Raw genomic sequence first — 27,911 nt, 5'->3', positions numbered from 1 at the left:
TTCCCCTTCTTCATAGCGTCTTAGTTCGTTCTGGTCTTAGTCAATTAAGATGTATTTTAGGCATCAATTGGTTTTGATTAATCCATTTTTAATGCAGAATGACATCTCTGGTGAACAAGATTCAAATAGGCGCTTAATATCAGTATCAGTTGTTTCTAAGAATTTCTTTAGTCCTAGATTCTAATATTTATGCTAAGCAACGTTTCATATTTAATCATATATTAGTGTGGTATCGATATTCTCATCTCGCTCAGCAAGAGAGCAAATAAGCGCATCTCCTCAAAAATGTGCAGCTACTTTCCCCCTCTCACAATTCAAACCAATTGGCCTTCGATAAGATCCAATATTTAAGATTTGTAGAATAAGATCGCTCCGACAGCTCTGCGTCCGGTGCAGGTTCACATGCAGCGGTGCTACATCAACAGGTCACATTAGGCTTTGAGCAGCAGATCACCACATCCAGGACACGCAGAGAGAGAGAGAGAGAGAGAGAGAGAGGAAGAAGCGGCAAAGAAGCGAAGATAAAGATGATCAGTTAAGCAGTGGAAGTCTTTATTAGCCGAGAACTGCATTGGAATGAAAAGGCTAAATCAGAAATTATACGTTTATGCATTTTATCGACATCATTAAATTTCAATGTTGCCTTTGGTCATCATTAAAAAGGACCAAAGATTTAGTGAAAACAGGGATGTGCAAGATTTAATGAATCACCTTGTCAGCTACAGTTAGAAGCAAGATGTTTCATTGTTTTTGTTTTGTCCTCCAAGGGGAGTGGAATGGTTGTTTCTACAGCGTGGACTGGTTTACAGTTACAGCTCCACAAAGATCAGAGGCTGAACATTTGAGGGAAGCCACTCAGAAGACGCGTGAGTGGATCTGTGGGGTTTGCCTGTAGAGATCCTTGCTGCTCAGGCTTTTCTTTTTTTTAGCTTCCTCCCCCCTTACAGTAAGTCTGATCCAGGATCTGTCACAGCGAGGAGCGCTTTAAAAAACACACCTCAGCATCAGACCCCTCTACAGACAAACACAGCATCCACAGATCACCTAGCACATCTGCTGCTAGCATCTCCTCACTAATCCTAAATTCCCATCCAGTTCATCCTTTAGTGCGATAATACAAAATTGCCAAATCTCTCAATAACAAGCTAAATTTACATTTCATATTTTCACAGAAAACTGATTTTTTTTTATTATTTTCTTTTTACTCAAAACCATTTTTATAATGCAGAACATATATGGCACCCCTCAGAAATTAGAGATCTTTGCACATCCCAGATATCAAACCCAGGGGGGCTCACTTTGACTCCTCATCATGCCATTAATGGTTTTTCCTCTTTAGCGGGTTTATTTTACACAACGCTGCCGTTTGTGGCCTTCGGAGGCGCCACGGGAGAACCGAGCGTCTTCTGGCTCTACATAATTCCTATGGTATACCAAACCCCGGGACGGGGGGGGGGACTAGAAGTGGACAGAGGCTTCAGTTCAACCAAAGACTTGCATGCAAAGGTCACAGGAAGTCTTCTCCTAAAAGGGGGACGCACCCCGGGTCAAGTACTGGAGCTGAATCGGGTGTAGTCCCAGAACTCCTCTCGGGTGATACTGCGAGCCAGGACTTGCTCTCTACGTTTGAACTTTTCATTCCTCGCTGCAGGTTCATTAAATGGGATAATTTCTCTAAAGCCTATAGCAGTGGTTCATGTGCCACCATGACAAGAGTACAAAGCTGGTCTTTAAGCCCCCGAAGGTCCAAGGACAACAGTTTGAAGTATTCGTATATACACAGCCATTAAAATATTACCTAGTTCCACATGAAGAGAAATGGTATGCACACTTGAGAAGTGATGTTATAAAGCTAGAGATTATTTCAATAACAAAGCCCCGCAGACAATCTCATCGCATCAGAAATGCTTTTCCAGCCTCGTCTCTTGAAAGTTTTCACCAAGCTAGGCACCAACAGACTACGACAGTGAAGGAGGGAAATTACAGAAAAGAAAGAAAAATTCCTAAATAAAAAAATAGACAAAAATAAATCTTACACATAAAGACACTGTCATTTCTTAAATTATGTTTTTTTTTTTTTTAGTGCCCTACATTTTACACCCAGTCAACAACATCTGCCTTCGGTTGGTTGGTAAGGCTGCCCCGTGGTAAACCTATGGTACTTCTAGACGTTATGTAAATTTACAGTATACAATTTTGGATTACCATGCAAGAATACTTTTTTTGTGTAACATTTAATAGCTCGATCTACATCCAGGAATAATTTACACAGAAGGACAATAGTTATTGGACCAGAGAGCGGGATAGGTAAATAACCATGGTGGTAAGTGCAGCCGGAGATGATGTGCGGATGAGGTTTAGGTTAGGTGAGGGGGGAGGAGGGGGGGATGAAGGATGGCATTGGGGAGAAGGGATCCAGAGGAGCGCCTGGGTAATTGGGGGTGGTGGTGGTCCGATCCTCCAAGGTCAAAATCAGCGGCACTCCCACACTTTTACTGTTTGATCTACACTCCCAGTGACCACGTAGGGAGCAGCCTTGTGGAAATCTGTAGGAGACACAAAAGATCATCAGAACGGAAAAACCATTTCAATACAACATCTGAACGCACCTCAGAGAGATGCATGAGAGCACATTCAGAGTCAAAACCAGAGTTATCTGAGGTACTAACGGTGGGCTAACCCACGGACACGGTCTAAATATTCAGTATTTAGGCAGAACATACTAGAATCGTACAGACAATGAGCGGATAAGATCTCCGTCATTGACGGCCATTTCCACCTGTGTGAGAATAATTGACCAATCAGAGCTTTGTAGTCGTGATTAAAGAACGGGGACGTCGTCTTCCAGAGCAAGAAAAATAGCCACATTCATAAAAAGATAATGAAAAATGGAGAAGTGTGGATGAGAGTGAGTTGAACTACTCGGGCTCTCTGGTTTTACCGAGACGATGATAATGTTATTACAGTGTTCCTGTTTGAGACCTTGAAAGTGACATCATTGATACATCGCTCACTACTGGTTGGTTAATGAATAATGAACCGGTTATCAGGCTATTTAAATGCAAACAGCTTTGGGGAAGCCACTTGTTATTGTGTTAGGACAATGCGTATTAAAATGGGGGAAAATAATACTTTTTTTCCCTCAATGATTTCAAACAAAAGGTGCTTTGTCTTTTTACACACTGCTGCAGAATTCATCACATCAATAGCCCACAGTGATATATCCTCTTTGGTTGAAGGAGGATTTAAGAGGACTGGCTTTCAAACGGCGTGCCAAGGAGAAGTTGGCTGAAGAGCTCCTCGAGAGAGTTAGCGAGCCTTGATCTGCTGAAAAGCTGCAGATACACAGAGAGGGAGGCGGGAAAATCCTGGAGCGCTCGTCTACCTCTTAAACCCCCAGCTGCTCAGCAACCCTCAGGACCCTGAACACACCGCGGTGGAAGCACCGGGCTTCTTTACCACGATTCAACCTTCGGCTACAGCACATGTTTGTGAAAGCAGCTCGACTGTCCAATGCACGTTGAATAAAGAGGTTCCTGTTGCACCTCGGGAGACCGACTGGTCAAACAACAACAAGGATGAGGCTGTTTACATTTGTTTTGAGGGGGTGGGTGAGGGGCTGCTTACCCAGAGAGGTAACAAAGTGTTCGTGGGCACACAGGGTTTTCATGCAGCGCTTGTTCTTGTAGTCCCAGATCCTTAAGGTCTTATCGTCTGCACAGCTCACAATAAACTTGCCTCCAGGGTGGAAGAGGATTCCACGCACCCAGTTATCATGGCCGACCTGGGAGACAAACGCACGCTACTGAAGACACTCGCTTCAATTCAACAATATACAATGTTTTTCTCTAGATCCAAACACTTAAATATAATGAAAGGCTTTAGCCGGAGATGGTCCTCACCAGTGTCATAAGGCACATGCCAATGCTAACATCCCACATCTTGATGGTTTTGTCTCTGGAGCCGGACAGCAGGAACGGGCCCGGCTTACCACTCTTCTTAGCCTGGTTAAGAACAACAAAAAAAGGAATGTAATGGTGCAAAACTAATACTAAGTAGAATCAACGACCAAACACTACTATTTTGAATAATATCATCAATTCTTGTTACGCTAGAATAAAAACAGGACTCGTCATCAATGGGGAAAGAGAGATTAGCTTGAATAAATTCATTACCTGCAACATTTAGTCGGGCAAACTGGGACTAAGTCACTACCTGCTGGATAGTTTTAACTGCTTCAATGGAGATTGTGTTCAAACAGGTGCATCTAAGCAATAACCAGAGAATCAGTGGAGCCGCGTTTCACTGCTTCGATCTGTTAAAATATTTGGGTTTAAAAATATCTAAACAGAAATGAAGCAATAAAATCTGTCTCTTGAGCAAACATCACAAAGCCAGATTTCTTCATCTCTACCAAACAACCTTGTTTTGTGTTAAACATTTTATGGGTCAATATATAATATACAAATGTGTCAATAATAATCTATACATTTTATTTATTTTTTCAATTTCTGTGTTATTTATTCATTTTATTTGTGCTCATTTTTCTGCCAATACTCTGTACCGTTTGCATTAAATTAATTTAAAGAATAAAAATACAATAAATGAAGCACTTACTGTAGCACCCCAAATGAATACCCGGCATGTTTTGTGCAAGTTTCACTTCAGTTAAGAAACAAAACACCAGAAATCAGCTTCTGTACAAGCCGAACAGTGTTTTTAACTGCTCACAGGTTAGACTGCTGCCGGGGCAAATATTGTTTCAATCTGCCAAGTTTACAATTAGACACTTGAGATCACAAGGCATGAGGAGGGAGGCCATGCTGATATCCAGCCAGATTATGCACTTCACTTCAAGCTGGTCGGTTCTTGTAGAGAAAGAACACAGTGTACATCTACAGTGTGTCATTCAACCCTTGCTTATAGATAAACCTGTATGATTATGAGTAAAACAAGACCCGAGGGCTCAGGCGATTTGGCTCGGGATTCCACCAAACCCTCGAGGTGGTACAGATGTTTTCCTTTACCTCGGAGCCTGTGGCGTCTTGGATGGTGGGGTGGGCGCTCTCCGGTGCCCAGGCGATGCACTCGACCACGTGCTCGTGCTCCCGCAGCTCGGCCTTGCAGTCTTTGGAGGCCACGACCCACACGCGCACCGTCTGGTCGTTGGAGCAGCTGGCGATCAGCGTGCCGTCCTGGTTGGGCCGAACCATACGGACCCACTCCCGGTGGCCCGTAAAGGTCTTCACACAATAGCTGATCCACAGACAACAGTAAAGGAGTCAGCATGTTATCACAGTGGATGTGATTAAAAACAACAACAACTGTGGATGTAAGGATGTTTATGGAGGGCACGTACCCAGTTGCCACCTCCCACATTTTCATGGTTTTGTCCCTTGAGGCAGAAACGATGTGATCTCCGTTGGGCATGATGGCTACAGAAGAAACATTGTGGTCGTGTCCTGGAAAACGGAGAAAAACAAGATCTCAGGAAACCAGTAGACTCAACATTTAAATTGAGGCAAAATTCAGCAACAATTTTTCAGCTTGTTTTACGTCTTCAGCCGCCAACGGTGCCAGAAACCGCTGGGTTTGGTCGTAATTAGCCAATTAAATGACAAGCGAGGCAGCCAATTTGCCGGAGCTTACTTTGTTCCGCGGAGAATAAGAGATGGCTAATTACCTAGATGCTGGGCCATAGTTAAGCTGCTAAACAGATGAAGACAACAGTAAGTGTACTCTAAAAGGCCAGCTTGAGTGTGTGTGTACATTCACATGCCATCAGGCTACAATGATGGGTGGCAGCTACACAGAAAAGTGCTATCTGGGGCTGAAGAGGATAATTAAACTGCTGTCCAACTTGGCACTAATCTATTTTACCATTTAGCATCATTTTTTTAAGGTGTAAAGAAGACAAAAAACAAAAAACGAGGAAAGGTTGAGTGGATGAATTTAAAATGAATGGAGACGTGGGTATAAAGGAGGATGGAGAGGAAATGGAGCAAAACTAGACAGCGGGCTCAATTTAACAGGTTTCAGACAGAAAGTGAGCCAGGAGCTCACACCCTCCTTTACAATAACAAAAAAAATTGGCAACTGCTGAAATATGCTGCTCATTTTTAACAAAATACAGTATTTAAAACTCAAGCTTGAATGCAAGAAAGCCAGATCGCTTCTCGTCTGTTCGCTATGGAGGCTTATTTATTTCACTCATTTTCATTGATGTTTGCTTCACAGTCAGACATTAATGGGCACTTCTAGCAGGCTGATGAAGAGGAGAACTAAATGCTTCACGTTGTTTGGGCTGCTGGCTGGCTGGGGGGGGGGGCCTTCTCACAATTCAAACAAGAAAAAAAAAAATCCTTAAAATCAGCAGGGCCTGAGGGCACATGCATGCTGCCATCATTTACTTGGCAATTAGGGTGTGAAAGTGGGGTGAGTGAGTGTGTGTGTGTGTGTGTGTGTGTGTGCTATGCCTGCAGAGAAGACAGTGAAGATGGGGATGTAGATTCTCAAAATAAAGATGAAATAATGTAGGTAGGCTTATTAAAAAACAATTCTTTACAATTTACACGACACATTATGAGAGGAGGTGGATCTTGTAGCATATTGTCGTGGGGAGTAGACATGGCGGCTAGAACTGCAGGTTGTGTGCTGTGAATTGGAGCAGATTGAGGCTCATCAACAGCATCGAGAGTGATAACGAACAGCATCTGCACCACCTGAGCCCAAAAGCTACATTTACCATGCATGGTCCGGATGCACTCAAAGCCTTGGAAATCCCACAGCTTGATCGTCATGTCAGCGGAGCAGGATGCTAGCAATTTGCCGGTCTGGTCAAAAGAGATGTCCTGCACCGAGTCCGTGTGGCCCTTCAGTGTGCGCTCAAAGTCCCCCGTCTCGTAGTCCCACACCTGAATGAAAGAGACCATATTCATGCGTTAGCTTCATACACGTATGCTGTTCATTTTCACATTGAATCCCTTTTCCAAACCCCAGCAAAGACCCCAAATGTCACATCATCTGTTACCCGGCCACCCCTCCTTTCTCAGCTGAGCAGCGCAACAGAACCAGGCTGTCCAGGGAAGTCACATTACGATCCCCAAAAAACATGATATGCAAAAAAAACAAAAATAAAAAAAAACAGTCAGGCCTGATAAAAGCAGAGAGACAGCTTATTGTGCCGAGTTTGGCGATGCCAGTTGGAGTACAAGCAGAATATGGAGCGTACAGTAGTAAGCTTCATTTTCTAGCCTGAGAAAGCTGTTGAATTTCAGGATTTCAAGCAGACAGACGGTTTGTCACGGAGGGATAAACCCTCCTTGGTTCCTCTCTTGGGCTGGGGGATTTTGGGCAGACGGTGACAGGGGACCACCCTCTCCTCCCTCCCCCCAAGAGGAAGCTACAGACTGTGCAGATGGCCACGAGGTACAAAGTGCAGAGGGGGGGGTTATCCTGGAGAAGTTCAGTGCAGTCAACATGTTTGGAGATGCACCAGGCTTACAGACATAAAACAGTGTTTAGCAGCAGCATCTAAAGCACACATAATCCATTAACTAATTGTAACTCAATGCCGTCTCACCAACAGTTCCCCCTGGCACTCCCCCAGGGCATTATTACAGCAGGAAACTTGCCCTACTTCATTGTGGTTAATAGTTTACATTCTTTTTGAGAAAATGCCATTCAAAGTTCAACAATAACACAAAGTCTTTCTTTGTATGCGTTGTTTATGAAGAAAGCAGCGAGTAAGCAGACACCCGAGCAGTTTGCCCTTGTTTAAATGAACCTAGCCTCTGGTTGACATGTCTGACTGAGCACAGCGCTCCGCCCAGGACCTGCTGATTTGCATACTGTAAAAGGTTAGAGCTGAACTCAAGGTAACATCTTGACATGCAAAAACCTGCCACGATAGCAGCGGAGAGAGGACGAGGTACGAGAGGGGGAGGACCAGAGAATGGCAGAACTAAAAGGAGTGAGGGAATAAGTAAGAAAATAAGGAGTCAAAAGGGAGGCAGGTACGTCTACAGAAAAGAAAATGTGACACCGAACACATGAATAAGGGAAAAGACGGGCATTCTTTCTCCTTGTTCCAGATCTCTGACTGGCTCTTGCATCTCAAATTTAATTAGGCGTTAAGAAGTCAGCCTCATCTTTCTATCTCGGTAGATTCATGAGCTACACAAGATCAACTCAGCTGTACAGGTTCCTGGCCTGGACCAGTGACTTCCTGGAGTCTCTGCTGGGGGCCACCTAACTGTTTCATTAGTGAGCTTCAGACTTTAGAGAGGATGGTATTCTGTTAGCTTCGGACAGGCTAGCTGTTTCCAGTCTAAAGCCCTTGCTGGCTCCCACTAAATATGCATCGTATGGATAGTAGAGGGATTTTTATCTTTTTATTGAAGTTGTTTATTCCACAATCTCCAAATACCGATCTAGGACAAAAAATAGGCTAACATGAGCACAGTGCCAAGATGAACGACTGAAATGAAACAAAATGGAGTTCAGTGTGATCGTCGGGCTATAGGCAGCCTCACTGGCATGAGGTGGAAAGCCAATGAGCCTCTGAGTCAGTGGCAGAGAATAAAGAGCACAAGGTCTACTCCTCAGTTAAAAATTTAACAGAGCTCTTGAGGAGGAAAGTAGGACACATGGGGGGGGGGGGGGGGGGGGGGTCGGGCCAGGCCACAGAGAGACGAGGCAGCCAGGACAGGTGCAAGAAAGCAGGGGCTGAATTTTAGATTTGGGCCCAGGCCTGACTTCTCCTGAAGGATGGGTTGCTCTGATGGCAGGGCAGCTGATGCTTTAAGAGGAAGATAAGTGAAGCAGGATGCTGGGAGGCGGGTTGCAGCAGCAGGGGGGGGGGGGGGGGAAAGGAAGAAGATGCCAAAGCAGAGAGAGGAATCCCTGCTGTGTGGGTGTAGCTGAGGAGATGTACACATGTCTCTCATTGTCTCATGAATAAAATATAGAGAACAAACAGCTCAACAGAGTATTAGCATTGTGCAGCGAGGCAAAGGAGATCTGCTGCTGCAAACATAGACTACGGAGTTTATATATGGAATCTAGGGATACATGGACGACTTGGAGAAAGAGACACTTGTGTAATCTGGGCGTGTCTAGGAAGGGGAGCTACAGCAAGAGAGGTAATGCTTCAGAGTGAGGCATAATATTATTTATTTATTTATTTATATATATATATATATATATATATATATATATATATATATATATATATATATAAAGCATACAACAGTTTACTTCTTTAAAAGCAGGATGTTACAGTTGTTAAAATCAACGATATTCTGTACAACAGCATGTCTTGTGTGACTACTGTACATGTTGTACACTAAAGCTCAATTTATGTTCCAGTGAAACTGTCATGCGACAACATGTGGGTTGACAGATGTGTATTTATAGCTCAGCAGCTACTATAGCAACCTGATATTCAGCACAGCTGAGTGTTTACGTTCCCTGAAGGAAATGGAAGCACATGTTGAATTAACGGAGGAGAACAAAAACTTTGGAGAGGTTTTACTTTGGAGAGAGACAAAAAAAGAGGGATTTTTAATCAGGCAGATGAAGAACTGACAGAAATGTATTGAAGTCAGTTTGCCTAGTCTTCTATGTTTCCATCACCACTCAAACCAGTCCACCAGATGTTTCAGAGAGACAAACCATCCGCATCCAAGTTCTCAGTATGTAGCATTTCAGGGGATCTATTAGCACAAATTGAATATAATATTCATAACCATGTTTTCATTGGTGTACAACTCCCTGAAACTAAGAATCTTAAAATGAGCCCTTCATATCTACAGAGGGAGCAGGGAACAAGCCTTTCACATTTTCGCGTTACCTGAAGGCCACCATAGTTCTCCGACACAATAGTAAACCTGCTGGAAGCAGTTTATCTCGGCTTAGCTGCGAGCCACCAGCTCAGTGATTGCCATGTTGAGCCTTTGAGAGACAACAGAAATGCTCCCAATCTCCCATATAGTACCTTTAATGTCTGACAACAAATCAGCTGACACCACTTCCATCAATTATAAATTAGCCTGAAGCAAGCGGTTTTGCTGATTTTGCACACCTTCACCGAAACACGATAAACTAATCAGCGAATCAACCGATGTGGCTTTACTTTGGAGAAGCTGCAGACTCTCAGCTCTCAGCAGGATATGGTCTGAGAACCCCTAAAAACAGTTAAAACGCCATTTCAAATAATACAAAAAAGATGGCGGTCATTTGTTCCAGAGCCCCTTTAGAAGGAAAGCTCTGCAACAATTCCTTTTTTTTTTTTTTTCTTTTCTTCAGATCATCCGCCAGCACTGACCTTTATTGTTGCATCCTCAGAAGCCGACACCATGACGCTGAAGACCGGGTGGAAGATGACGCGGGTGACTGGACTGCGGTGGCCACTCAGCGCGTACCGTTCTGGTGGGCGTGGGATCCACTCTTTGGGGTCGCGCTTCTGAGTCACGGGCCCACCCAGGGTGATCTCCTCCTTCGCTTCGTTCAGTTTGGATTCAAGTTCCATCACCTGTGCAGAACGTCCAGGTACAGGTTAACAGCATAGAGGCAGAGAGTTCAGGATATAGAGATATACACATAGTATAGACAATGACACCAGGGAGAGAATACATGAAACAAAGGTTCTAAGGGTGTTGAATGTTTGTTGAATCTAAATCATATAACGGTTGACTTCCTTTCAGGGCCAATAGTGGATTCAGCAATAATATCATGAACCATTCACAAGACTTAAATCCCCACGAGCATTCTGGGAGGAGAAAAAAGAAAACTCTACAAACCTTCTTTTGTAATCTAATGACTGAGGTCCATTTCTTTTCCAAAAGGCCAGCATACTTCTTATCCAATTCTTCATTCTGTGGAGAAAAGAGAAAAAAAAAGGATATCAGTTAAACATACGAAGAGAGCTCATCAAAGTCGAGGGCTCAGCGTAATCGGTGAGGTATGTTGGGGGGGGGGGGAGCTGGAGGTCTTTGGTCTATAGTAAGAAAGAACAGTGAATTATTAACACACCCCTCAAAGGCCAACACTCACTGCCAGACACCACCAACGTACTGTACAACACACAAATACACACATCCTGGTCCTAATCCTTCTCACACAAACTAATCTCCTGCAGACAAGAAAGGCTCAGGCAGCTTACAGCCACACACCCGGTAGTGAAGGCAGCGGTGGAACTTAAGTTGTGGCCGTCCCAGCAGACAGACGCCTGATTCCACCTGCAGGCTAATGCCACAAGCTGCCCACGAGCCTTTACATAACGGACCGCATGGCACATGGAGGCCGTCCGTACTGCCAAGAAACAAACAATGTGGTGGCATTTCTTTCTCTGGCGCTACATACAAATAAAAAAAATATACCGATTATTTTCTTGATTAATTGACCACCTGATCACCTTTTCCCAGATCCTACGGTCTTCCATTAACTTGCTTTGACCAACCAACCATCAAATATCCAATGTTATTATCATACAAGACAAAGAAAAGCAGCAAACCTGTAAAGCTGAAGCAATTAATGGCAGAAGAAAGGGGAAGCTTTGTTATTCTAGACACCCAATACAACCGTTTTGGTGCCACTGTGTGTCCAACAACACCTCGAGGCTGTAACTAACCATCAAAGCATCAAAAACCCACATTGACAAACAGCCACGAGTGCCAGTGAGGGAGAAAATTAGCATTGCACTCCAATTTCACAGCTAGCTCCTCGAGCCTCGGCTGGAAACAAAAGCAGAGCTGGAGGTGTGGAGAGTTGCAGGCACCACCGAGGCTCATCTTTAACACTTCTTAATGACGAGAAGCGATTCCTCGGGCTAACATGAGGTGTATATAAAGACAAAGACATGAACTGAGGCACTGCAGAGAGAGAGAAAACACAGAGGGAGAGCAGGGAACCCAGTTTGGACAAGTCTGCCATCATCTAATCTGCCATCTGCCTGCCTGTTACACCAACACACACAAAGACACACGGGGAGTGCCAGACTTCACTGCAGCCAGTCTGTTGACAATGGATAGTAACCACACATATGCATGTTTATATATGCAGGCATGTACATTCTCTTTTGCGAGGTAAATAAAAACTAAAGCACGACCCTTATTTATTACTCCTACTATGAAACCTCATAGCATTAACCTTAAAACTGCTCTCAAGTAGCCACAATGGTTAAGGTTAAGAAGTTTACTCTGAACAAAATCTAACCACAGACACAAAAATGCCTCATGTGGCCTCAGGGAAATGGTGTTAATAATCACTTTAGTTGCTTAGCATGGTGCGTGTTTGTGGTGGAGCGCTAGAACCCAACAGGGTGTACCGTTCCCTCCGTGCCATTCATCCATTATTCAGCCTGCTGCCACAGAGATAATGTCTGGAAGATGAACGAATGAGGAGACACAGGAGAAGCAGGACGGCGGGGGGGGGGGGGGGGGGGGAGCCACATGAACACTGGAGCTCTGCGATAGTTTCTGTTTTCATATCGCGATTACTCGAGATCACCGATCTGAGGGTCACGGCGTGGCTCAGCTTCTGATGGAGCTTTGAAATAGAACCTTTAATCTTTTACAAGTTAAATGAATAAAAATTATTAACAGTAAACACCCTAAAAGTCCATGTTGGCACATTAACCACAGTCATTGTTTCAGTTCAAATCCAATGTGCAGGAGTCCAAAACAACAAAGATGTTATGACAGCAATACAATGGTTGCACTGGACAATCAAGGGTAGCAAACAAAGAGAAGAAGAAAAGGTACAAAATGACAAAGGAGAACTCAGCCCAGGTCACGGTTTCCAGCAGTGTCGTGTGTTATTCAGAAACTTTAAGGGGGGAAAATAAACTCAGCTGCCACTTTATTGGGTCCACCTGTACAATCGTAGTTGTGTGTCGAGTCAATTATATGTTTATTATTAAGGTTATAGTTTAAAGGTGGTGTCGTACTGGATTGCATTATATTGAAAGGTGTTTATAGTTTTTTTGACTTCTCTATTTACAAACACGAGATACAGCTCTCGATATAATGCAACGCAGTACAACATGATCTCAATGCTAAAACTAATCAACACCTATATGACACATAATACACATCATAGAAATAGACTAAATGGCACAGCAGTACAGTGTATTTCAAGCATATTCAACCCCCAAAATATTCTCATTTCACCAGGGAATAAACAGCAGTATGTCCCACTCTGTTGTAAATGTAATATGTACAAGTGGATAAAAGCTTTTCTCAAGATGACCCAGCAGCAGCTTGTAGCATAGACCCCCTAATCAGACAATAATTGGCTGCAGGTGCTCCCGGTCACACCCGCGAACATGTTGACTAAAATGAGAAATAAAGTGGAAATCAAGGCATATTGTTGGTATAAATTGGTTCTGATTGGCTGTGCGGATGCGTGTGTGTGTGTGTGTGTGTGTGTGTGTGTCCAACCGTAATCTACTCACATTATCTAACTCCGCCTCCTTCTTGAAAGTGGAATATGCTTCTTCGTATCCATTGGAACGTAGATAATCGGCTATTGCTCGATTTCTGAAACAGACAAAGAGGACCCGTAATTAGTTCTCCTGATTAGCAGACAAGATAGTCGTTACAGTGCCACGAGTGATGTAGTTGTATTCAACACTGTAAAACAAAAGACAGAAAATGTGCGTGCTCAGGAAACGTGTCAGACAAAAGATGGAAATGTTACAGATCCAGACAGTGTTATCGTGGTTCTAACTAAGAATAAAAATGCTTGGTATGCAAGAATGCAGTCTAGCACTACCTATAACAATACACACAGACAGTCTCCTGCTTTCTCACACACCGCCTATTTGACACAAATTGGGAACACATAACACATCTGTCTGGCTTCGATAATGAGCTCTTGTTGCTGAGGGCAAATAATGGGAAGGGATGACTCCCCATGGTGCAGATATGGGGGAATGAGAGTCGGCGTACATCCCACCATCACCTACAGACACGCAGAGAAAAAGACTGACGGAAGGAGAAATCATGGAGAGGCCGGACAACTGGACCGCTTCTGGATACTTCTATTTTACTAGAGTCCTTCTACTTCTCATGCAAAGGTTTGCAGACAAAACATTCAAAGGCAGAACACCTTTCAGAAAGCCGGCACACAGATGGTGGGGATGGTAGCAGAGGTGTGGTTTTATCCAACTATTTTAAATATGTGAAGAGAGATGTCCAGATAGGACAGACAATAGACCAGACAGACATGGGGTGCCATAAGGGAACATGTTGGTGTTATAGTATTATTTTACATACTGATCACAGCCATTTTACTGCATGTCTGTTCTGTCAATGCCTTAATAATACATTTTAGTAGAGCAGCCATATTTGTGTTGTACAATATAGACTTTAGCAATAACACATGAGGGGATGCAATCACCGAATAGCCAGGTTTCTCTATACATAATAATGTATAGAGAAACCATAATGCTGTGAAACATAGGGTCTTCCAACTCTTACTATATGATATCTTGACTAGCATTGTTTAGCTAATGGATTCCTTCAATGATCAAACTCAGAACGCTGGTTATTTCTTCAGAGGAGGTTTTGGATTTGTTTGTTTTTTTACTTTAGTTTTCCTATTAAAAGAAAAACTAACGGACTGAAAAAAGACTGCAAAATGAGGCGAAGAGCCCAAACAAAGACACTGAATTCATGAATGTCTGATAGAAATGCTATTTTACTCTAATATTAATACAGTGTTTCCTTGATTCCAGCCCTCCTGTGTTCCCCTCCGCTAATGCCAGGGGAAGCCAGACAGGCTGTCAGGCAGGCGAGGCTTTGAGGTGCCAATGTGAACGGGGGGGGGGGGGGGGGGGGGTGTACAATCTGTCAGCCTGTGCCCCCTGTGCCCTCTTGGTCAGTGTTAAGCCCTCTGCCCACCTGAATCCCAGAGACAACAGGAGCAGCCCTTATTACAGCTCAAGGTTAGCAGGAGGTTATCTTCTCCTGTGACAGCCTGCCTGCCTCAAGTCTAGAATGGGGGGGGGGGTGCTAGCAGGTCTGAGAAAGTGTAGAAGCAGGCAAAGGAAGCTGCAGGTGAGGCACAAAGGAGGCTTTGATGTGGTGTGGGTGTAGAAGTCACCATCTTGTTTTGTTTTTTTCAACTAGAAGTGACAAGAGAGGGTGGAGTCAAGTACAACCGAGACACATTTAAGCAACTAAGATGCAACAAACTTTCATGAACTGGAAACACTTAAGGCACTGGCACAGGTTTAAGGCACTGACCCCGAGGTTTGTCGTCGTTTATGAAGCAAGAGTGCTTCCAACAAACCCAACAATAAGACGTCACACCAGCCATTTACAGGCCAATTCAGAGGATGGGGTATTCAGAAGACAACCTAGATGTACCAAACTCTGCCCTGACACGACTAAAAATATTTAAAGAATGTAAAGGCTTTCAAGGGCTCTACATAAGTCAATTCATTCTATGCAGGAATCTCATCCTTTGCAGGGCTTTGATCAGTTACTGTACATGTAGCGCTATTGAGGATACAAGCAAAGTGGCAGATATTCTCCTTTAGTCTCCTAAAACTATAAGACACAGGTTGCCCCACAGATGTCAGTGAGTATGCAAAACACATGGTGGAGGACGAGTATAGGGGACGAGTTGGTAATCATATTCAAAATATTTAAAGAGTGTTTGCATGGTGCAAGAACACCACATAATATGCACAAAACAGCAAAGAAAGGGAACAAAATGGTGGGCAAAAATCATGCAGTTTTCAATATATCCAGTCCCCAAAGACTGAGACTAAAAATATATAAATATGTGTATTAATGTCCACAGGATGGAGAGAAAAGGGGCTGGTTTCCATGGTTACTAGCCACAGCTAGATGACGTGATGAGGAGATAGTGAAGAGGAGGCCAGTACATGGACAGAGAGGACACAGAAGAGGGGGAAAGAACAATAGAAGAGCCTGAAAAGCCCACATTGTAGCTGTAAACTTGTTCCATTTCAATAAGATCAAAGGGCTGAAAACAATACTCATCACTCACTAACTGTCCAAAAACCTACAACAGCAATGTCTTTATGAAAATAATTTATATTACATCAATGTTGCGATCAGAACTGCTCTCTCATGTACTGTAAACCCTTAATGGAGTGAGAGGGAAGCAGTCTGTGACACAGATGGGAAGAGATGACCTCATCCTTCTGAACAGAGAGAGGTGAGTCAACCACCCAGCATGTCTGCCAGTGACATCACTTCCTCCAAAAACGTGCTCATTGATCATTTTAAAAGATCAGCAACACTTACCAACAGAGCCGCCACACTTTACTTCAATTCACTACAGTGTGTGTAAGTTATTGTGAGCAGTTTTAGTAACTGAACCATTTCAACAGTTAAGCCGTTTTAAAGTGTACCGCATAATATACATACAGAGCATCTCAATTAGTTCAGAACAGATTAAGCTGTACCTGGTGGCGGCTGGTCATTGGCACCTTAACACTTCACAATCGCTTAAACTTAAAAGACCAATAGCTACTGATTCTATAGAGCCTGGACATAAGTGGGGTTGGGTACCGAAAAGCGGTGGCAATACTCTACTCTGATGACTCCGTCCTGGCAGCAGGTAACGATAGCCTCGGTCCTCCGCTCCTCACTCATAGTATTATTACAACGGGGTACTTATCGCTGGCGCTCATAAGCACAACATCCACAGGCACGCGAAAGCTTCTTCTTCTTCTTCGAGGTGTAGTGGCGGTTGGCAAACGACGAATTGGCGCATTACCGCCACCAACTGGTAAAATAAAATAAGTCATGAGACGTGTCGTATTTTGCCAGAGTAGGCAAATATGCTCATATTTCTGCAAAATAATTGCTGAAGTTTGAAGCTGTAGTGTGTGTACAGAGTGTGTGTGTTTTGTATTTATTTATTTATATTTATTTAAGTATACTGTAAACTGTTAACAGTTAATATATTGTTCATAGTTTGAAGTTAAAAAGTTTGAAGCTGTAGTTTGAAGCCAAGTGTTTTGTATTTATTTATATTTATAGTATACTTTAAACAGTTAATATATTGTTCAATTTGAAGAAAAAAAAGTATCGGTTCAGGCGCCGGTATCGTTTTAAAAGTATAGTTTTAGCACTGGTATCGGAAAAAACCCAAACGATACCCAACCCTAGACATAAGTCACCCAACAAAGACACTACGAGTCCTCTCTTGACAAAGCACCACTTATGATACGTTTAATTACAGACGCAGTGAGCTACCCACCCACTCTGCCTAAATGTTGAAGAAACACAACCCTCCACATGACCATACAGCGCTCTCATCAGCTACAGACTCTAAATGCTCTAATAAATCTTACACAAAAGGAGATTTTACTTGCCTGGCTCAGGCCATTGCCCTGTGCCATATATCCGTCTACGAGGCGCGAGTATTTCTAGACCAGACGATGTTGAACCTGTTCAATCTTTCAAAACTGCTGATAAATGTTTAATAGGAGGAAGTTCAAGTCTACTCCCTGAAAGGTCCCTCTGCACATATACAATTCACCGTCCCATGGATTTTTTTTTCACGGGCATATATCAAACCTCACAGTTTGTGTTCCCCATGAGCCCATTGAACCCTTAAACATGCACTGTTTGAAACTGTACCGCCGTGTGATGAGGTGATGATTTTGCTTCATAAAGCTTACAAAAGGTTGTGCCAGTGGTTGTTCTTTAAGATGATTGCCACTGTGCAAACAGCAGGAAATGACAGACCAGTGCTGCTGCTGTTGTCTCTGCCAAGTATTCAAGCAGCAAGGTCACAGGCAATGTGATGATTAAACAACTTATTCCACATTTCTTTTACCTTCATCTTCTTGTAAAGACTGTGGAAACTTGGCAAAGTGTAGGACTTCCTTTCAGGACTAAAACTGAGCAAAATGTGCAGCTTTATGCAGATATCTTCTTGATTTCCATGTTAGGTACACGAGTACTCAGACGCAACACACCCATGTGATTCCTTTAGTTCGCCTCTTCAATAATAATAACTACTATATTTATATAGCACCTTTAAAAACTGAGTTTACAAAGTGCTTTGCCAGACAAAGCAGCAATAAAACAGAAAACTCAACAGTGAGGCATCGAGCTGGTTCATAAGGTCAACAGTTCTTTCTCACTTTCAATGGGACCGATAGGGTTTAAGGGACTAAATAATATGATTTCTGATTTTGAGTTATTGAGTTGAAGAAAATGAACTGATCCAACAACTGATATCACCAAGACAGTCTTTCAAGACCTGAATAATCTGGGAATCTTTTGTAGAACTGGTATGAACAGCTCTATTTACTGAAGGCATGTGTTTGTTTAGAGTTGATGGGAAGTCTATAACGAGACAAACACCAGGTACCCAACGTCAGGTGCATCATCTCACATGTCCAAGACGGTCATGTGACATCATTGGTAAACAAAGATAAACCACTACTTCTGCTAAAAGGTTCGATGTTTAAAAGTAATAAGAGACATTTTTAGCAAAGCAGAGGGTGTGTTTTAGGAGAAGAAGCAGGACGGTGTAGAGCTCAAACGTTTACGCGTATTCCTCCGTCTTAACAGCAGAGTACTGAACAGTGAGGATCAACCCTTAAGCCAGAAGAAGACTTCAAAGTGGAAAGTCTCTTACACTCCAAAGAAGAGTAAAGTATCTTTAATGACCATTCTTCACTATGGAGAAGGTGTGTGTGCATGGTCTACACATTAAAATACACCAAGAAATCACATATTTTCTCTAATGGGTGTAACATGCACACATTTTCTGTCACATGGTGCTGACGGGGCTTTGTTGGCCGAACTGAAGCCAAAGCTTTGACGAGTTAAGTGTACTTTCTTAAATCCCATGACGGTGTGTGTACTTCAAGCTCGGATAAATAGAGGATAACAAGAACAGGCAGAGCACAGAGAGACCAGGCTTCCCATCACATGTTGAAAGGTTAATGATGAACATATCTACTGATGAAGGAATCCTTTTTAGTATCTCTGGATGTATTAATGCTATTGTGGGCAGAGCTGCAAACGAGGACTACCTATTGTCGGGAACTGAAAATGTGAGGCTGAGTGTCGGTGTGTTCCTGCAACTAATGTCTGTGTGCTATCCACATAGGAGGCACCGGTTATACTCAAATACCAGAGTACTACTACAGCTATATGACAACCATATAAATACTGCGTCTCTGAAGCAAACAAGGGAATATTCGCAAATCGGTGCAATTAATGAAACAAGGTATAAGCTTTGGCCTTTCATCTACAAATCTGGTCACTGACACAAAAAAAAAAAAATGTCAATCACCGCTGCCCCTGAACGTAACAGACGTCATACACGTGCGTCTTGTTTACGTTCTAAACTAAATACTAGCGGAGCTTTAGTGAGGGCGGCTGAGCTTGAGCAGCCGAATACGGATACGATCCGACCGGCACCCTCTGGCTTAAAAGCCAACGTATGGAAGTACTTTGCTTCTTCTTCCGCCCAACTCTGAGAGGGCGAAGAGAATCACAAAGTAGATTTTTTTTTTGCCACGGATTTCCGGCCCTACTTAGTCATTGAGAATCAGAGCTTTGCCGCCATGTTGCAGCATTCATCTCAACGTTTTACAGACACAGCAATATTCTCACGCTACAACCAAACTAAAGCTAAAGTCATGGAATCACTGAAGAAAGCGAGGAGGATAGAAGCAACAAGCTATGCGTGGAAGTGTCTATATTATTTATTTGTGAATAACAGCAGCTTGTTATGTCACATGACTCAGAACACGCTGAATTCTGTGTAGGATGCTGCTACAGGCCCAATATTATTTATTTTCCTGTTGGTCCCGTTTGCAGTGCTTGGACATCAATTCTATTTGTTACTAAAATGTAATAAATAAAAGATACAGAAGTAAATTCATTCGTTTTTAATTAAGAATCATTACAAATATGCAGTGTTTTAAAAAGAGCAGATAGTCAGTGAGAAAAAAGAAATTGAATCGTGAGGTGCCTATAGATTCCCACCTCTAGAATATACTGTATGTAATGTAAATATTGAGCAGCTCTAAATACCAGTGAATAAAACAGATGTGCTTTGCCAGAATAACCTCCTCATGCCATAGCTTTGACTGTGCTGTTCTACACTACAATCTTTCATGGTTTAAGTCACCTTTATGTCTTCTGAATAGCCAAAATCCTGGCATTTAATCCGTCGTGTCACCACATTCACAGCAAGAGGATACTGGAATAAATATAAAATAAATCACATGAACCCAAGACATGGAGATGGCTGAGGGGAGTTTCTTTGTTCAGCAAAGAGAGTGTTTAAAGGCAAAGACCCATCTGCACATTGGTGCCTCCAGGTCCTTCGGAGGAGCAGATAGTTTGTGTTCTGAGTCTATTTTTACTAAACGCCAGCGGGGACGAGTCTCCTGACCCTGGTAAGAAACACAAATGCGCTTTTCATTGGCTATGTTCATAAAAATAGAGTTGTGGTGATGTTGCTACGCAATCACAGCATCTGACTGCAGTGCTGACAAAACAGCACACATCTAGGAGACAAATATTATTTATCTTTTTAGAATACGTTGTTCCAAACCGCTAATATAACTGTTATGCTGTCGTTTGGTCGATGTCAAAGAGCAGGTCAATGGAAAGACAAAAACAAGGATAAACTGCCTCTTCTTATTATCTGTTCGACTTCTCCTAAAAAAAAAAAAAGAAATTCAATGGCAAAAACATTTGTTCTACTAAACCACACGGCTACGCTTACGCCTAGCGTCGACACTACTGATGTTTTTCAAATGTAATCTCGTAAAATGTAGTTTTGGTGAGAAACTTGTATATAGAGATATATTTACAGCAATATAAAATAGATATTAGAGATGAATTATGACCCGTTTACACAAGCTTTAATAATCATTAAAACTTCTAATGACAAGATCTGTTTTAGTCAATAAAAACTCAATCTTATATTTCCTTATCATTTGAATTGTATACTGCAAGTAAAGTAAAAGGACAAACAACAATATGGATAATCAATGATTGCAATTAGTATCGGTGGGATCAGGGATCTCTAAAAAGGTAGCTTTGCTCCTTTTTTCTCTTTTGTGTTGATCCAATCCGTCACTCTGATCCATGAGTTACATTTGGTTAATTTCAACATGGCAAACGAACTACAAGCATCGCTGACCTTGTTGCCTACGCTAACAGCTATTGTGCTGATAAATTCTGCGTTTTATTATGCTACTACTGCATACACGCGCAAAGGGGAAGCTAATATTTAAGCACTTTGCAACAATTTCAGTGTACAGCATGACCAGTGTATGTAAAAGCTCATGTGAAATGCATTTTTTCACGCATGGTAATATGGACAAAGATTGTTTCTCAGACTGTACTGAAGCGCTGGTCTGGAGGGAGATCGCCTGAATGCAATGGGAACTAAATCTGTTTGCTGCATGATGTTAAAAAGGGTTGTGAAAAAGAAAAGAAGAGGGCCCAATGAAACATTTAGCGTGAATAGCAGACAGTGCACCCATTAACCCCCTCTGCTGTGTCGCCTGATTCAAAAATGGGCCGCTGGGTTTTCAAGCTGGCTTCCCCTAAATGAGGCTGCCATTTAGGAAATAAGATCTTAGGGGCACTTTAGAGCCGACAAACTCAATGAGCACCAACAGAGCAAAGCGACATCTCCAACGGGAAGAATGCAACAGATGCTTGAATGTGACTCAAGTGGTGTGATGGTCCCACACTCGTTTCCTGTAAGCTATATGGGGGCCAGAGACTTGTGCAACAGAGGAGAAAAGAGGGGCAATGGAGTCCCTGGCAGCTTCCTCTGAATAGCAAATAGCATGAAAGATTAGCATTCCAATAGCTCTCACCATACCAACAGACCCCTCCTACAGCGCTAATCTAAAAACACAGAAACAGAGTGAGGAATGTTAAGAACCTTGTCATGTGAATCTCATTCAAAATAAACAGCATTTGTTTCTCTGTTTCTCTGTTAAAAACATAAACCTCTTGACAAACCTCTTGAGTGGAAGGTTTTATTAAGGACTAAAGCTCAACGAGATCATATCATCTCCTTCTCATGACCTTGTATCTCACAATGAGTTACCTTAACTTTTTATCCCCCGCCTCAGGGGTTAATTACAAAGCCCGCAGACTCAGCAGAGCCATATTACAAGTCCCTCATTATCACAGTCTGTCTCACTCTACACCACACGGCCCATGTGCAGATATCTTTGTCTGTATGCCACTTCAGTGCCTATGCCAGACAATTTTTATGAAGAGCAGTGATTCTTCACCCATCTTCCTCGTGTGGTTTTCCTGTGAAATCACTCTGAGCAGTGAACACAGCGAAAGTGCATGAAGCTCGGTACAACACGTTTTTTTTCCTCTACGTATATTTTAGGGCAAAAAAGCGGCACTAAGCTTAACCTAAAGGTCACATAGGCAAATTGTGAAAACCTAACATTTTTAGCAGAAAATAGTGGAGGTGGAGGATCAATACATTTGTGCTGCAAGATCTCAGGGGAACTCAGGAACCTTAAAACAGTCATTGATTCTTCTTAAGGAGTACCAAGGAGAAAGAAATAACAAAAATGTCCCCATCTAAACTGATTGTAGTAATCAATACACATATATGCTGGGAAGCAATGAAAATCACAATTAAAAACAGGAATGTCAGCACCATCTGATGTTTGTTGTTCCTTCTGTGCGTTGTACACTGTACCTGAATACCATGTGCACCAAGACTACATACAGCTGAAAAACGGACAAAGAAAGTAACTGTCTGAAAATGCATGTTAAGTTGTTGAAAACTAAATAAAAAGTGAGTTAAAAAAAAAAAAAAAAACAGGAATGTTAGGTATACAAAAATAGAATCGTTCATTGAACTCTTTCTTGCAAGAATAAGAAAAGAGATCTAATGTTTCAAACGTGTTGAGGTGCCATTCCCATTCTGATAAAGCATGGCTGTAACAGAAAATGTTATTCTTGGGGTGCTCAGGTAATCTCACGCTTTAGGGTGCCAACCACAACCTGCAATAAACCAAGTTCATGTCTGGCAGGGGAAGTTTTGTGCTTCCCTTCTATGAAAAACACCCAACATTGTTCATTCCTTCAAAGTTGCACAGTAACAGAAGAATGTGGTTGTACTGGACAGCTGTGAAAGTGAATCTAGTATGAAGGTGAATTTAAACATGTCTCATCCCATGATGCAACACATACACAACATTGTAACCGCAATGTATTAATCCTCAATTTTGAATCTGACATCTTCACAACTCAGCCACATGTGATGAAAGGTGTGTTGCCGACTTACAGTTCATCTCGTTGCCGTTGTGACAGCACCATGTTGACGAGGCAGAGTGGGCGGGGCTTAGGAAGGATCGGTTGGTAGAAGATAAATCTAGTGCAGCTGCTGCGCTCTCCTCAAGTCAGGAGATGAGCTGTGCTGGTCCAAGCAACACGGTCGAGGATGAGTTGCGTACTCCAATGGCGGGCAGTTGGTTTTGTCCAGACAACGATTGAGAGAAGGGGAACGCAGGAATCTGCCCCCCCAACTGGCTCACTCCAGGGACCAGAGAAGAGCCTGTAGACCAGTCAGCAGCCAAGTCTACACTGCATCTGGAGAGGAGAGAGAGGGGAAAGTCAGCATTAGGTATGCATGACGGATAACATGAAGAGTGGGTGGAGATGACAATGTTTATAGGCCAGAGTACTGCAATGTCTGCACCAAAAATACTGAAGAATCTGTCAACAATGGAAAAAATAAGGGAAGCACAAAATATGTACGCCGTTATTTATAACCAGAAAGACAATGTAACTCCCAAAGCAAAGCCCATCGATCAAACACCTCCTTTCCAATAAACCACTCCTTCATTTGCTCTTCAGCTCCACTCCTATCTACCTTCATGATCTGTCTGTCATGTCACCAGTCTGGTCTTAGAGCTCTTGCAGCACATTCTTGTCTCAGTGATAACAAAAGATCTGACCCACATTCCCCGAGCAACATACTTCTACTCCCAGGTTGCCAACGGAAAAAAAACAAAACAGGACACAGCCGAGCAGGCGCGAGTAACGGCTGTGCTCGTACAATACCCCGAACCTATGGTCTCATTAGGAGAATGTTGCAATACTTTTATGGGGAGAAATTTCACACGTCAGCTTTTGCTGTAAAATCAGCTGTTCCTGGGACTGCAAAGCTTTAGCCCACATTTCAATGCAGCTAACAATGTGATGAAATCCCTTTTTTTTTTCCACTGCATCGTGGTCTTGAAAAGCACTTTACCAAAGCAGGTACTCACTAGAATATTAACTGTGAGCAACAATAAGCCTCCTAGTCTACTGGGACCAGTCTGACTAAATCTCTGCCAAACCAGTAAACAAAGGTACAAACAAAGCCAATTCACCTCCTTCTAGAGACCTGCAACAAACTGACAAAACTACATCCAGGCACAGAGAGCCAGACACATGTACAGGAGACAATGTGTGTTAGGCGTGAGATGTGCTGCATGTGAAAGGAGCAGCGAATGAAACATTGATGTGTCTGGAGTAAGCATGAGGATTGGAAACACCCCAGGAAGCTGCAATTCAGGAAAATCCACACATTTTTCATTTCAGCTGATGATGCAGGAGTGACGTTACCACAAGGGAAAATACCTCCTTTTGTTTGCTGATAAGTACCACAGCAGCTTTGGGTTTTGCATATTCAAAACACGATGCCTGCTGATCAACCAAGTCTAATCAGATTAATTTATAAGAAACCTAACATAGCTAACAACTAACCTATGGACCCTGAAGTCACCACACCTGATAGGTGACAGCAGTCCAAACATCTGCTTAACTCTGACTATGTGTGGATTACGGCAGGGAGGATGTTTTTGGGCTGTTACCGTTTACTCTGCGATGCTTCAGGGTTACAGCAGTACAACACAATTAAGTCGACAGCACTGAAGCTAAAAATTACTAAAGATTCCCGAAACAAAACATCCATTAATAGGCATGTGCCTTCAACATCAACCTGTAAAACTGCTGTGCTGTGTGAAATGAGGTCATCTACTATATATTGATACTTCCCTCTGTGCTGCTGGCAGCTGTCGTCGCTGTGAGCATCCATTACTGCATTAGACTCCCCTCTCTGCAAATCTCATTTGTGGCTTCAGTATTGAGCAAAATGTTTGCACAATCACATAATCAGGCTAATTGGTTCAGCACAAAACATAGTTGTGTCTTGTTGGAATGGGCCACAGCCGTCGTGCATCTATAAATGTGCCCACCGACGGTTAATAACGGTGATGGTCTTCCTCCCATTGATTCTCCCGTCTTTGTGTAGCGGCAGGAACTGTACAATAAAGGGCCCCTTACTCTCTAATGGTGCCGACTGCTTTGAGAGATTTTGTTTAATTTCCTGTTGAGTCCTAACAGCTTATCTGTTGTTAAAATGCCATTTTAGTGAATAATGGAAAACACCCCCGGTCTGTCAGTTTATGAATGCAATAACCAAGCGGCAGGTCTGAACTGTAATGAACCACACCCACTGCATCACTGTCTACGCACAGTCGGTTCTATGTTTAAGCACATGAATTGGACTTACATTTCTAAAAAATGTGGACCACCAAACATAAGATTTCATTGAAAACTCAAATCAAACCAAGGAAAACCATGTTGGAATACATCAGAGTAATGTGTCAGCATATTTTTCCAAAGAGGATGTCACAGAAAAGCAGTTAACTACTAAAACAGTTTGAGACAAAAACTCAAAAAATAAACTCAATTTACAGTTAATGCATGTAACAATACTGAAGTAGAACACATTAGTAATCTAGTCAAACTGTAACATAGTCAGCAGTACAATATTGCATCATTTCACCTGCCAAGTATGACAGACAAAGTACGTGTGCAATGTTTCGATAATCAACACTCCCATGTCTGAACAAAGGAACACGCCCCTGAGGAATGTAGATGACAGTTTTCTACTGGTGTCATTATGTCATCATTTTCTCTAAAAAGCAAAGCATCTCAAACAGCTGGAATCTGGGCTGCCTTCATTTTCTGTGAATGACTCCACCTTCATATCACCTGTGTCCTGGGAATGTTACCATATCACCTTTCAACCTCTACCCAATGGCACTGAAAGGCTGAATGTTCTGTTAATCATCGCCAGTTTCTGTGAATGGTTGTTCTTGGTAAAAGTACTCAGACACAAATTATCCAAAGAGCTTAATCACAAACCGAGTGAACATCTGGCTCAGCTTTCAATCTGCAGCCGTTGCAACCCGCAGGGTGCCCGTATCAGTTATGTGGGTTGGTAACAATCGGCTAGCCTTACTAAACTATACAGCTAGTGGCCTATCAGTTGTGTTACCTGATGTGAGAGGCCTGATTGGTAGATCAGAATCCCCACATAAGAGACTGAGCAGGCAGGAGGCTCACAGGAACAACAACTCAATCCCATACCAGAGCCAACCGGCATACACTAGTGGGAACAACCCAAAAAAGACTAGTTAGCCTCCTTCATTTATATGTTTGAGTCAACTGTACAGTACAAGCAAAGTTCCATTTGACAGCCATAAGATGCTTGTGCAAGTTCTCCAGGATATTTACTTCATGCCAAGACGTTGCAGGTTTAAATTATTATAGCTCTAAATTTAGACTGGAGGTATGTGTTGAGTCAGTTACTGTTGCCAAATTGGCAAGTATGAAGCATGCTCACATCAAACCTTTCAACCCTCAAGGCTACTTTGCCAACCACTATAACTGGTTGCTAAAAATATATTCAACAGCAACTAGATGTTGACAGTCGTGTCAGTTTCATGCCAACATTGTCAGACGTTTCTTCACAATCCAAGCGGTGAATTGTAGGTTGACGGGCAGTTGCTGCTGGAAACAGGTCAGTAATTGTCACTCAGCTCGCTGGTGGACAACCTGTCTCTGGTAGGTCAACCTCTGTGCTACGGTCAGCTCATGGAAGGAGGGTCATATGGGAATCCATCCGTCCTTCAGCCCGCCACAATCAAAGATACAGACTCTCAAACTCATTGTTGACACAATATGAAGAGGCCACCTCTGCAAAACTGTACATCTGCTCTTCTCAGACAATTCTTACTACTGACACAGACTACCCCAACGACTTTTTAAAGAAACAATCTACACAATCTGTGGCTGCCCTTTGCTTTACTCTTCAGTTGTTGAGCTGGCAACAAGTGCCAGCAGAGCAACTCTTGCAATGGCCGAAGCTTCTACAATTGGTGTTGCGTTGTTTTCATTGCTGGCAGCACTGAATAAAGACTGGCTGCCGGGATGCACTTATTCAAATCAACCTTTGATAAAACTAGGGACCGACCAAGAACGCTTTCAAGTAAACTGTACCAGAAATGAAGCATGTCTGTATTTCTAAAGAAAGAGCTGCTGTTCTCATATTAGCTCATGTTTCCAAGTAGTCAGATGAAGAAAAGGGTCTAGCAGCTCAAGTCCTATACAATTCCTGTGCACTGTAGTTTGAACTTTGAGCCATTTCAACAGCATGGTTAATCTGTAAATCTGGCTTTTCTGACAAGTGAAATATTATTCATCTTAATTATATTTTGTAATCATATTGTATCACATTTTCATTTAGAAAAATACACAAAATAGCAGAGTTAAATACGGGGTTATTAGATTATAGGTTGACAACATTGAAACAAAAGAGGAAACTATCCTAAACAGAAAGGAAACCAAGAGTCACTCCATTTCACTCAAAACAAACAGGTGGCAAAATATTCCTCAGTGATTTTAAGAATAAAGCCTGCATCAGTGAAATCCAGTAAAATCAACTTAAATACTAATTTGTTTATGGGATAGTTGTATGTAATATTAGCATACTCGCATATACCAAAAAAAAAAAACAGCTGTTAAGATACTAGGTGTCAGAATAACTACAAGATTAAGTAAGGG

At 42.5% G+C, this 27,911-nt stretch overlaps 1 protein-coding gene across 3 annotated transcripts in view; it reads right to left on the bottom strand.

Moving 5' to 3' along the window:
• Nucleotides 1–530: 530 nt before the first annotated feature.
• Nucleotides 531–27,911, bottom strand: part of LOC142959584 (lissencephaly-1 homolog) — a 29,356-nt gene continuing 1,975 nt past the window's right edge. For all 3 annotated transcript variants that reach the window (XM_076100921.1, XM_076100922.1, XM_076100923.1), the window contains exons 2-11: nt 23,299–23,603; nt 13,457–13,541; nt 10,803–10,877; nt 10,328–10,534; nt 6,746–6,914; nt 5,360–5,462; nt 5,028–5,256; nt 3,903–4,004; nt 3,628–3,784; nt 531–2,546 (exon numbers count right to left, since the gene is read on the bottom strand). In XM_076100921.1, the coding sequence (XP_075957036.1) occupies nt 2,473–2,546; nt 3,628–3,784; nt 3,903–4,004; nt 5,028–5,256; nt 5,360–5,462; nt 6,746–6,914; nt 10,328–10,534; nt 10,803–10,877; nt 13,457–13,541; nt 23,299–23,330 (1,233 nt within the window). In that variant the 5' untranslated portion in view covers nt 23,331–23,603 and the 3' untranslated portion in view covers nt 531–2,472. The remainder of the gene's footprint in view (nt 2,547–3,627; nt 3,785–3,902; nt 4,005–5,027; nt 5,257–5,359; nt 5,463–6,745; nt 6,915–10,327; nt 10,535–10,802; nt 10,878–13,456; nt 13,542–23,298; nt 23,604–27,911) is intronic.

This window comes from Anarhichas minor, unplaced genomic scaffold (genome assembly GCF_050575085.1).
Source record: "Anarhichas minor isolate MPS153535 unplaced genomic scaffold, ASM5057508v1 ptg000026l, whole genome shotgun sequence".
NCBI classification, from domain to species: Eukaryota; Metazoa; Chordata; class Actinopteri; order Perciformes; family Anarhichadidae; genus Anarhichas; species Anarhichas minor.
The sequence above is the reverse complement of the archived record's forward strand: the minus strand, read 5'-3'. Positions and strand labels throughout refer to the sequence as shown.